The sequence below is a fragment of the Python bivittatus genome, unplaced genomic scaffold (genome assembly GCF_059951505.1).
Source record: "Python bivittatus isolate LINGU-HERP-01145 unplaced genomic scaffold, Pbiv_v1 ctg000610_np1212, whole genome shotgun sequence".
NCBI lineage: Eukaryota > Metazoa > Chordata > Lepidosauria > Squamata > Pythonidae > Python > Python bivittatus.
Window position 1 is genome coordinate 4,053,681 of NW_028277088.1, and position 12,165 is coordinate 4,065,845.

Genomic DNA, 12,165 nt, shown 5'->3' on the forward strand with positions numbered 1-12,165 from the left:
AGGGAGGTTAGAGTTAGGGCCTTACCCCGAGATACAACTAGCTAGTGGTGTTCACAGTTGGGCAGTGAACAGAACGTTTTAGAAGGTGGTGGCCTCACCTTTGGGGCAGGTATTAGGTGTCCACCTAGATTAGTCTTCCCCAACTGGACAACTTTCAGAACTGTGGACTTCAACTCCCAGAATTCCTTAGCCAAGATGACTCTTGCTGAGAATTCTAGGAGTTAAAGTCCACACTAGATACCCAGGTTGGAAGACACTGGTCTAGATGAAGGCAATGACCTTTTCCAACTCTAGAATTCAGTGAGTTGATTTTCACAATCATTCCTTGATTAAGCACTTGTTGAGATTAGATTGAGCGGTACAGTCTTCTACATGGGCCTGCCACAGCTACGCCATCATCTTCAAAGATCAGAATCACAGAAACCTACAGTGGGAATTGATCCTACAGGTCACGATGTCCAACCCCCTTCTCCGTGTGGGATCCACTGCAGCATCTCTGAGAGACAACCATCCAGCCTCTGTTGGAAGACTTCCAGTGAAAGAGAACTCCACACTTTACGTGGCAGCCCATTTCATTGAATAAGAGCTATGCAGTTATGAGGTTCCTCCTTTAATGACTTCCACATCCTTTGAACTCAGACGACAATCACAAGGAGTGCATTGTTGGGTTGTGATGCCTTTGATGTGGAAGGCACATCACAGCTTCAGAACTTCAACAGCCCCACTAGGCAATAACTTAGCTAGCCTGAAACTCATCTTATTTTTTTTTCAATGACATGTAATTCTATTAAAGCTATTATACTAGAAACTGAGTCAGTTGTTAAGTCTATTCAACATCCTATGCCATTTCTAAGTGGAGACTGCTCCTTCTCACCCCTGATCTGATCACATATCTGCACAAAACCTTCCCAACCAACAACAGAAGAACTTTGGACTTCTCCTTGATAAGTTAATTCCTTTTAGATCCTTTCAGCTATGGATGGACAATCCAACCTAATTCAAATCAGTGACACTTTTCTACATGGTCACCCATAAGTCTCCCATGCTCTTTCCACCTTAAGCTGCCTTAATTTTAACCCACCTTAATTTTTTTTAATCTGCATAAATATTCACATTTAAATAAGTATTTAAACTGGCTTTTTACTGCTTATTAACTTCCACAGCATTAAGAAAGGAGTTCCAAGAATTCTCAACTGGTATTATTTCTCATAATTTTAGTGGTTGGGAAGAAGCCTTTTTGCTGATGTAGAACATTGCAGAAAGGTAAAATCCAGTAATTTTCAACACTTGGAGAAGAGTTCTCTCTTGCCTTATATCATGCAGGGTCTACAGAAGAGTAGCTCTTTCCATTCCAAGATATTTTCAGGAGACCTACACAGGAAGGAGCTACATAGCAATCCTTGGGGGAGGAATCCCGGAGTGGCTCCTCCACGTATTTTGCACCTTCTCACAATGGTTGGTGTTGACTCTTAGCAACCACAGATAGACCTTCTCCCAGGATGAGTTGTCCCCAACCTGGCCCTTCAGGTCTCCCAACAGTACACCTATTACTGCTCTAAATAAGTCCATCCACCTTGTTGCTGGTCTTCCTCTTCTCCTTCATTTCACTTTTTCCAGCATTATGGACTTCTCAAGAGAGCTGGCTCTTTGCAAAATATGTCCAAATTATGATAATTTGAGTCTAGTCCTTTGTGGCTCAAGTGAGAACTCTGGATTGTGGGAACTCTGGGTTTTGACAACATTCTGGCACAAACCAAAGTTTTGCCAGTACAACGTAAGGAATATACACATTAGTAAGAAGCAACTTCCAACTAAGGCTTCCATATTGGCAATGCAGATTTGGGAGCCAGGATACCAATGCAGAGAGAAGCACCAAAGTGAAGGAATTTAAGGACTACAGTCCTAACAAAGTATATGAACTATACAGGAGGCCATCTAAGATGATCCAGGAGTTGGAGCAGCTTCCCCAGGAGAAAAGGTTGTGATATTTGGGGCTTTTTAATCTAGAAAGGAGGCAAATGAGTGGGAATATGATTGAGGTGTACAAAATTATTCATGGTGTGGATACTGTGGACAAGGAACAGGTATTTTCCCTGTCCCAAAATACTAGAATCAGGTGACCCAGCAAAGTTAAATCTTGGAAGAATCAGGACAGCCAAAAGAGATTTTCTTTTTAACTCATCATATAATTCAACTTTGGAATTTGCTAACACAAGATGTGGTGTTGGCTACCAGCTTGGCTGGCTTCAAAAAGGGATTGACCAGTTCATGGAAGTCCTGGGGATTAGGGGTTATTAGCCTTGATGAGAGTGGGACTGCCTCTGAAGGCCATCTGCTGGGAGACTTCCTTGGGTGGTTGATGGGCCACTAGGAGAAGAGACGATTGGACTAGATGGACCAGGGGGTCCAATCCAGCAGGGCACTGCTTACATTCTTCTGGAACAAACAAGGTTAGACTGTCTTGCAAGCATGGGCACCACCTTGAAAGGTTTTGCTAGCCCATGAGCATTAGGGGAGCTATTCCTCCAGGCTTTTCAATGCTCCTTCCCAACTCTTCTGGTTAAGTCAAGTTGCCACCTACACCATGTCAGTTACAGGAGAAGGGGGAACGGTACACATTTTCTCACCCCAAAAAGATGATGGAATCCATCACCTATCATTTCTCTGATGGGAAGGGTTAGGTTAGTCTGACATTTGGAATTAAAAGGCATTTAAGGAAGAACAACAAATTCTTTGCTTCTGCAAATTCTGCCTTGCCTGGTTCCGTGGAAAAAACATCCCATGTTTCATTCTCTTGAGCGATAAGGGAGACATTCATTAAAGTTGCTCAACGTAAACAGAAGATAAGAACTGGGGCAATTTAGTTCCCTTGTTTGCTTCCTCTTACTTTCAGCTCTTGAGCTAATGGGTTCAGATTTTTAATTTGCTACCCTAAAAGAAATGCTTCCACTGAGTGTTCCTATATCCCCGTAGTCATGATTCCAGTAAAGCAGGGGTACTTAAATTAGGCAATCCAGCAGCCCCCTAAAGTTATACATGTATTTGTGGGGCCTCCCCAAGAACAAAACTACCGATGTCGCTGCCGTTAGGTTAGGGGAAGAAATAAACACATTATTCACTTTGCATCATTAAATGTTAATCTGATTATCCCAGGGGTTCTGCTACTTTGCAGGATTCCAATTGCTCAAGCAAACTAAGTGAGGAGAGCATCCGGCAGTGGGTTTTAACATCACTCCCATGTTCCCTGTGCAATCTTATTCGGATTTTTAAACATTGTGACCTCCTCCCCCTGCTCCCCGTTGCTGGAGTCTCCCCGAAGGGTCCCAACGCAGTTTGATAAACCTGCAGTCAGGTTGCTACTTTTCATTCCACATTTCCAGGGAGGGCTGAATTTGACTGTTTTCGTTTGGCCCCGTTTCTCACCTTTTGCAAATCTATCAAGTTTCACTCCCCCAACTTGAGCATTTCGTTTTTAAGTTTGCACTCAGATTTGCATACAGGTTGATGCCTGTTTCTCCAAACCTGTGCATTTTCGCGCCTAATTTAAATGGGCTATTTCTGCAAATAATTTTCCCTAATGCACTTGTGCATAACGCTGTGCACTTTCCTACATCCTTTTCAGAAATACATGCATTTTATGCAGAATTATCCCAGTACACATTTTTATTGTTAGAAAATTGACTTCTAACATTCAGAGAAGCGTGGTTTTCCAGTATGAAAAAGGGTTCCTGTGCCGAGTTGAGAATGAAAAAATAGGCATGTTGACTTTCAAATGCAAGCTAGCTACGAGGGCAATTCAGAGTCTTGCATTTTTGTAAGACTTTGGCATTTGCAGTCTCGATCGGCCAACCAGAATGTAAGAATTCTTCAGCGTTTGCACTTTGCAGTTATACAACTCTCCAAAACAGAGAGAGTAAACGTGACAAGTAAACATTTTATATATGCAATACACACATATTCATATCACCAGTATAAATGGATACAAAGAGTAATGTGTAATGTATACACATTAGGAGAAACGAGCATCAAAAGGCACATACACGTTTGTGCATTATTTGAAAGCCACAAACTGATGTAGAAGCTGGGCGGACTGAATTGAGAACTCAAAATTGACAGGGCGAGAAGGAACATTAGCAAAAATGTCCAGAATGACAAGCCAATAATTCCAAATTAGAATCACTGAATTACAGGTAGTCCTTGACTTACGACCACAACTGGGACCAGAATTTCCGTCATTAAGTGATGTGGTCACGCGACCTCTTGCTTTACGACCACATCACTTAGCGACAGCAATCCCGGCACTCCTGGTTGCCGTCATTAACTGAGAATCGCAGGTCGTTAGCTGAGGACCCACCCCAATCCAAGTCATTCTGGGTTTGGCCCCTCCCAGCCCTGAGCCTTAGTAAGGTAAGGGACTGCCTTCAACTCCCCCCACCTGCTTATCTCCCCCCATAATCTATGCCCTTTTGGCCGCTCTGCACCCTGCCTTGCGGGGCAGCAAGCAGTCCCAGAACCACACAGCTCTGGGGCTGCTTGCCACACCCCAGGAAGCTGCAGCCGCCCCAGCCCAATCCCAGCCGCAGTCGCCCTTGCCACCCTGCGCTCCGAGGCCCCTGCCACCCTGAGCTCTGCTGCCCCAGCTGTCCTTGGCCGTCTCCTTGTTCCCACTGCTGACGAGGTGTGCCTGGCCTGGCTGCTGGGCTGGGCAGGGCTGGGCTTCGTGCTGCAAAAAAAAAAAAGGAAAAAAAAGCCGGAAGCCCAGCCCAGCCCTGCTCAGGAGCTTTTTGCAAAGGGGCATTTTGGGGTGCCACGGCTCAGGGCTGCTTTTGGAGACAGCCGAGGTCAGCTGGGGTGGCGGAGCGCAGGGCGGCAGGGGGCCCAATGGCATAGATGGCGGGGAGATAGGCAGGCGGGAGGAGTTGAAGCACCCCTGCGGTCATAAGCTGTCAGGTTCAGCCCAGGAACCACAACGAGGCCATCCAGAACAGTTCAGCTCCTTTATTAGCTCACACCTAATGGACAGAATCTCGCCAGACTCAACCTATGCTAAAGCAACTAGTGGATATACCCCGTGAGACTCTAGGGAGGGACCAGCCTCATCCTCTTCGTCTTCCTACACTCTTGTTGCGGGCTGAGGAGGCGCTTGCTCTGCCCCTCCTGACAACCTTGAACTTCCATTCCAGAATCTTCCCCACTCATGCCATCCATTATATGGATACAGGCAGGCTGCCAAGCGCCTGAATTTTGATTATGTGACCGCAGGGATGCGGCAATGGCCATAACTTCAGGGACCAGTCATAAGTCTCTTTGTTCAGCGCCACTGTAACTTCAAACAGTCACTGAACAAATGGTTGTATGTTGAGGACTACCTGTAGAGGGTTGGAAGGGAGCTTGGAGGTCTTCCAGTCCAACCCGCTCCCCAGGGCAGGAATCCTCAGACAAATGAATGCCTGTCCAACCCTGGGGGATAGAGACCGCATGACTCCAGGAGGCCAGCTGCTCTACCCTTATTCTGAATTCCGTTGGCTGGCTGGAGTGAATTCAAGAATTAGGCCATTTATACAATCCTGACCTCACAAAATGATGAAACCAACAGTGGACTTTTTCACTGGTTTAACTGAGGCTCTCCAAGCCATCCCACCTTCTTTTCCAGGTGGCAGTTGCATACGTTGCACAATAGCGTAGCCCAAGTGTTTCTCAATCTCAGCAACTTTAAGACGTGTGGACTTCAACTCCCAGAATTCCCTAGCCAGCATGCTGGGAGTTGAAGTCCACGCATCTTAAAAATTGCTGAGATTAAGAAACACTGGCATACACTGTCCCAGACACCAACAAATATATTTTAATTACTTTTGCTTACCTTTTAAACATAGTTCACAATGTAAAAAAAGGGGGAAAAAGTGTCCCCAGTCTCCCCAGATTACCTATGAGAATACAAAGGTTTTCCAAGATTTGGCTGTCATATCAGATTTCAGCCATCTATAACTCTCCACTTAACAGAGTTACAGTGTCCAGGGTTCTGCACTGCCTACCCTAATCTAGGATGGCCTCCAATGGAGGTGGTACCTTTCCCTTTCTGGTGTTTTTCAAATCTGTAGGGACTATGACACCCAGAATTTCCAACCACATAGAAACGACCCTGGGTAAGGAAATATGGCCTGACACATCACTATCAGATCGGTTAAGGACATTCAGCTCTTCCAACCTTCAACATTAACATAGATTTGTTGCTAATTGATGGTAGAAACAGAAGTATCCGGGAGCAGCCATGATGACGTCACATCCATCACGATGTCATCCCACAAATCCCTCATTTGTGTGATGATGTAATGATGGATGTGGTGTCCCCTTCTGCATGTCCTCATGAGTTGGGAAAAAAGCAGGAAGAAGAACCAGATATCTGGGATTAGAGGAACCGATTTCAAGTCAATTGTGTTACTTGAGAGTTGGGGTGAATCAGAATTACTGACAGTTGTCTGTGAACATCTATCCATGACCTCATAGCTGGACTGAAGTGTAGCTTGTGTTTTTTCCCCAGCATCTATCTACCTTTACTTTGTGATCTTCCACCCCCACCTTAAGGAGTGTGGGAAGCAGATCTGGGGATAGACTACCCTTAAAACAGCCCATAAAACGGCATTCAAGCTTGAGTTTGGCTGCTCTTCCAATTACACAGGATTTTTCCTTGGTATCTCAGAGTTTTGCAGCCCAAGAATTAGGCACAGGAAGAAGCTGTAATGACATCCTGTGCACCATGGTGCCATTGCATCATTTTCTTCACGCAGTGATGTCATGATGTGCATGACTTCAAGTACCCTCTCGGCACTCTTGCCCAGACACCCATGGAATTAGGTTGACAAACTCAGTGTTTCTCAACCTTGGCAAGTTTAGGATGGGTGGACTTCAGCTCCCAGAATTCCCCAGCCATCAGTTGAACATGGACAAACATGGACAAACTGATTTCACAAAACTATGAAAATTTCAGAAAGGTGTCTTTCCTGGCTAGGAAAAATCCATCATCTTTCTCAGGCTGGGGAATTCTGGGAGTTGAAGTCCACCCATCTTCAACTTGCCAAGGTTGAGAAACGCTGGACAAACTGATTTCACAAATCTGTGAAAATTTCAGGAAGGTGTCTTTCCTGGCTAGGAAAAATCCATCATTCTCAGCCTGGGGAATTCTGGGAGTTGAAGCCCACCCATCCTAAACTTGCCAAGGTTGAGAAACACTGGACAAACTAATTTCACAAATCTGTGAAAATTTCAGAAAGGTGACTTTCCTGGCAAAGAAAAATCCATCGTTCTCAGAGAAGACACGTACCTACTTTATACAAGCCGTCTTGTTACAGACTCCTTGTCAGTCAGGTGCCAGAGTGTGAGCCCATGGTCCACAGCATGGAAATTTCCCCTGGGGGATGTCGCTTCCCTATCTGCATTCATCTGGATGTTGTAGCTAGGAATGCATGCATGCTTACTGTGAAGAATCAGCCTGGACCATTTCTAAGAAACCTGGGCCTAAGGAATTCCATCTATGGTAAGCTGAAACATTCTTTGAAGAGTTGGTCATGCTGTCCATCTTTCCAACATACACCAGGAGCTTAACATGATTTACATCTCTCTCAACGAAATGCACATATACTCACCGATCGATGGATCTTGATAATATCACTGACAAAGTCAAAAGAATGCACCCGTGTGGACCGGCTTCAAACTGAAAGACAGAACAAGGGGAAGGATGAACAACTCAATTTTGAACGATGGCCCTGATAGGGCCCTTCCCAAACAAAGCATCTGTGGCTGAACCAAAAATGGGTGCGTTCGTTCCTCATCGCTCCTGAAATATTTTAGACATCTTTCTGGCATAGAGATGGCCTGATTGAGAGGGCTGTTCTCACATGGAGAGCTGCGCTTATTGGAGGCTCTTGACTCTTTAATTCAAACGTTGCTGTTGTTAAAATCATCCTTGGCTATTAGCCTCAATTGTCCTAAGCATTTGCAGAGAATGTATGCGGAACAGGGCGGCCGATCCATGATACAAATAAACCCATGTTGAATAAATGTACAGATGGCTGGTGAAAACACACGTGTGTGCAGAAAGGGCTTCTTTCTTTGAATACATATTTCCCTGTACTGAAAACAATAAAATAAGAATTTCCTTTAGAGAGAAATCTAATCTATTGAAGATTAGGAACTTTACCTAAATTTCTCCCTGATACAACTTTTTTTAGAGTCTTCAAGTCAGCCTTGACTTCTGCAGCTATGTGGACCAATCGAGGCACTTCTGTTGGTGACATTTTTAAAAGTGGTTTGCCCTTGTCTGGTTCCTAGGGCTGGGAGAGAGGGACTGGCCCCAGGTTACCCAGCTGGCTTTGTGCTTAAGACAAGACTCGAACTCAGGGTCTCCCAACTTTCCAGCCTGGTGCTTTTAATCACTACACCAAACTGGTTGTCTAATATACATCAGAGATGGACAAACCATCGGCCCTATCCCATCTTTCTTAAGCCACACAACGTATTTTAAGAGCGCTCTGATTTTATTCTATATTTCGACATCGTTCAGAAACGAGGGGTTGCTATTCATTTATTGGTTAAATTTATAACCTGCTTTTCATTCAGGGGCTCAGGGTGGCAAAACTCGTGTTCCCTCCTCCCACTTTTTCCCCAACAATCCAGCAAGTTGGGGTACAACATCACCTGGTGAGCCTCCATGTCTGAGAACAGACCAGAAGTTGGCTCAACCCTGTTGCATCATCCAAAAGGGTTACTTGTGCGACAGGGTCACGATGGCCAGGACGTCATTGTGGTTTTGAGCAGACAACTTTGTTTCTACTACCAGTTGGGAACAAAGCTCTATGAATGTTGAAGGTTGGAAGAGGTGAACCTCTTCCACCTTAACCATTCTAACAAGGACGTTCACCTTGGCATTGCAACTTTGTGGTGATCTCAGTTGTGAACCCGAACCCTCCCTACCTTTGCTATCTGCACTGAGCAGGGGTGTCCATGGGGATAGTGGAGGGAAAAAGGGGTGGTGGTGTAAAAAAAAGACAAGATGGCAAACACAGCAGCATGATCAAAACTCCACCCCTTTCTGACGTGCATCAGGACCACTTGGTTTGGGTGGCCTCTCCTCCAAGTCCTCATTAGCCTGCCCTTGCTTAATTTTCAAACCGAAACGAGATGAGCGAATGCAGATCAGATCAGGTAAAACCATTAGAATCAAATTCACCCTGTTCCATCCACACATCGTTCTGAAGTACCGCTTGAGACAATGTCTTGGTCAAGAGGGGAAAAACAGTCAAGGCTTTTTTAAAAGACTAGAAACCTTATATGGACTTTCTGTGGAAAGAAGACTGAATTGATGATTTATGGATTTGGGGATAAAAAAGGAGTACAGAGGAAGAGGAAAAATTAAGATGGCAATTACTCGATGGAAAGAAGGGCGGAAGTCATAATTCTGTGTTTTCTTTCTTTTTTCACTTCTTCTTTTCTTCCTTCCTATCTTCTTTTTTCCTCTTACCTTTTCTTTAATTTTTTTTTACTTTTATCCTATTGAAACATTCTAATATATATATAATATAAACATAAAATATATATATATATTTTTTTAAAGGAAGATCGTGCATTATTGGATGTTCCTGCTACTTTATTACAAAGACCCACTTTCATGTCGTGGTAAAGGTGCTGGAGTACGAGCGGGAAGGCCTCCAGCCATGGAAGTTCCCTGGATATTCCTGGTCAGACCCTCTCTTCCAGGTCCACCTACCTCACAGGGTTATCATTGTGTGGAAAAATAGGAGGAAACATTAGTGGGCTATCTGCAGCTCCTGTAGGAAAGGCAGGGCCTAAATCTAGCAGACGAACATACAGTATTGCACTCTTTTATTTCTCGTCTTCTTCTAATGTATTTGCATTGAGGGCTTAATCCTTTTATCCTGCTATCCGTCTGATTAATTCAATAAATAAACTTAAGGGCAGGAAAGGGCCATGTCTAAACCACATGTCCCCACCGGTTGCATTGGAGACAGCACGGCGTGGTGGTTTTAAACACACAACCAAAAGCGACAATCAGACATACAGTATCTTTCAAGGGGGCCCTCACAGAATGGACTGTTGCCCGGCCAGCTCATACCTGATGAATATTCTGTTGCAGGAACTTCAGCAGATCTTCGTATTTTGTGATAAGGTACAACGTAAGCTGCAACAAAGGGGGAAAGTTGGGAGGGGGATGAGATCCAGGCAAATATAAAACATCGATATCTAGGTGACAAACCACCCAAATGACACTCTTCTGGAGCAGAAGGTCCCAATTCTCCTTGGTTGGAAGAGAAATAGGTGCCATGCTGAGAGTCCTGTGACTAGCATTAACTCAGCCCCACGAGGTAGACCAGACCATGAAATCCACTCCACCGGATGGCTGAAACTACTTGGATTGAGATGGGCTAGAATAATTGAATTTTGCAAGTCGGATTGTGCTGGATCTCTTCCTGCTTCTTATACTCCAGGGAATCAGGGAGGTGTCAGTCTGACCTGCTTCCGAATGTTATCATATTGCTCTGGATTAAAAAATGTTTCAGCCCCTTTTGTCTAGAGAACAGCTCTCAAGTCAAGGTCCTCTCCCTTACTCTCTACAGCAGTGTTTCTCAACCTCGGCCACTTTAAGATGTGTGGACTTCAACTCCCAGAATTCCCCAGCCAGCCATGTCCCCACCAGTTGCAATTCTGGGAGTTGAAGTCCACACATCTTAAAGTGGCCGAGGTTGAGAAACACTGTTCTACAGAGAACTTGATTACTAAGAAAAGCAGTTGAACAACACAGCAGAGGTGATATCACACCTGCAGCAAACTGGGTAATTTCTACCATCCAACTCAAGAGTTGGCCACTGGTAACCTGTCAGTTATATGCAGCTTCCAACAGGCCATTTTGGGGCCCTTGTACTCTGAGGATAGGCTGCTGAAATTCAGTAACCAAAGGTTGATGATGTGCTATGCGCTTCCAGCCCAATGTTGGGACTCGGCTGAAAAGTAAGTGAAGGAGAGGACTGACTTCCAGGGGTTTCCTACTTCTACTTTCACCCTTAAAACAAGTCCCAAAGGATGGGCTGGAAATTTAGGCCAGATCGTTTTGGGGGGGACATCAAGGTGATCCCGAAACCCCATAAAAATATTGTGGCAGGACCTGAAATGAGCAGTTCGTGCTAGAAAACCTTCAAATGTTATAAGTTGGAAGACCTAGCTATAGAGGAATGATGGGCCTAAAGGTCTATCCAGCGATGCAAGATCACCAATTACATAGTTGCACTTATTGCAAACCAGTTTCTGAATCCAAGAGGGCAATGACTTTTTTCCCACTGGCATTTCAGATATTTTCTTTTTAAGATAAATGAAACAGGCACCTGACTTTGGCGGTGTCTGCTCATTTAGGCTACCCATCGGTAGGGGCCACCTGGCCTTCTGATAATGTTCAGCGGCAAAGAGAGGCAAAAAGTCAGAACATCTGAAAGGGAGAAGAACGCTTTTTCAGAGAACTGCACATATGATCTCCAAATGGGGGTCACGGCATGCTGATTCAACATTTCACCAAGATGGTCTTCCTGCCAGGAGTTGGGCTCTGTTTTCTCCCATTTCAACAGCCGCTTAGCTGGGGATGAACAGAAATAGGGTGCGTTTCTCACATTTGCCTTGCAGCATTGCATGTCTCACACGTACAAAATCCAAATCACCAGGTCAGAAGGATTTAAATTACTACGAGGATAACCCTAAACACTTAATTTATGCTCATCTGGTTTCTCATCCTCTTCCAGACACTGAACATATCTTTCTGATTTAGCTTCCCTCTCTCTGTCTCCCTCTCTCTCTGTGTGGGGCTAGAAGAATGTCTTCCTTGATTGATAGATAGTTAAGATTCTTAACAACCTCGGTAACATCCCACAGATTGGAAAACGCTTGTTCAAAATAGGACACAGTTGACCCAACATACAATCATTATAGCTCCATGAGGAAGGGAAGGGAAGGGAAGGGAAGGGAAGGGAAGGGAAGGGAAGGGAAGGGAAGGGAAGGGAAGGGAAGGTAAGGGACGGGAAGGGAAGGGAAGGGAAGGGAAGGGAAGGGAAGGGAAGGGAAGGGAAGGGAAGGGAAGGGAAGGGAAGGGAAGGGAAGGGAAGGGAAGGG

General features: G+C 44.9%; 1 protein-coding gene across 2 annotated transcripts in view; it reads right to left on the minus strand.

The window, feature by feature from the left end:
- MINDY4 (MINDY lysine 48 deubiquitinase 4) overlaps positions 1-12,165 on the minus strand; it is a 67,172-nt gene that overhangs the window by 25,681 nt on the left and 29,326 nt on the right. For both annotated transcript variants that reach the window (XM_088150242.1, XM_088150241.1), the window contains exons 12-13: positions 10,127-10,192; positions 7,641-7,708 (exon numbers count right to left, since the gene is read on the minus strand). In XM_088150242.1, the coding sequence (XP_088006368.1) occupies positions 7,641-7,708; positions 10,127-10,192 (134 nt within the window). The remainder of the gene's footprint in view (positions 1-7,640; positions 7,709-10,126; positions 10,193-12,165) is intronic.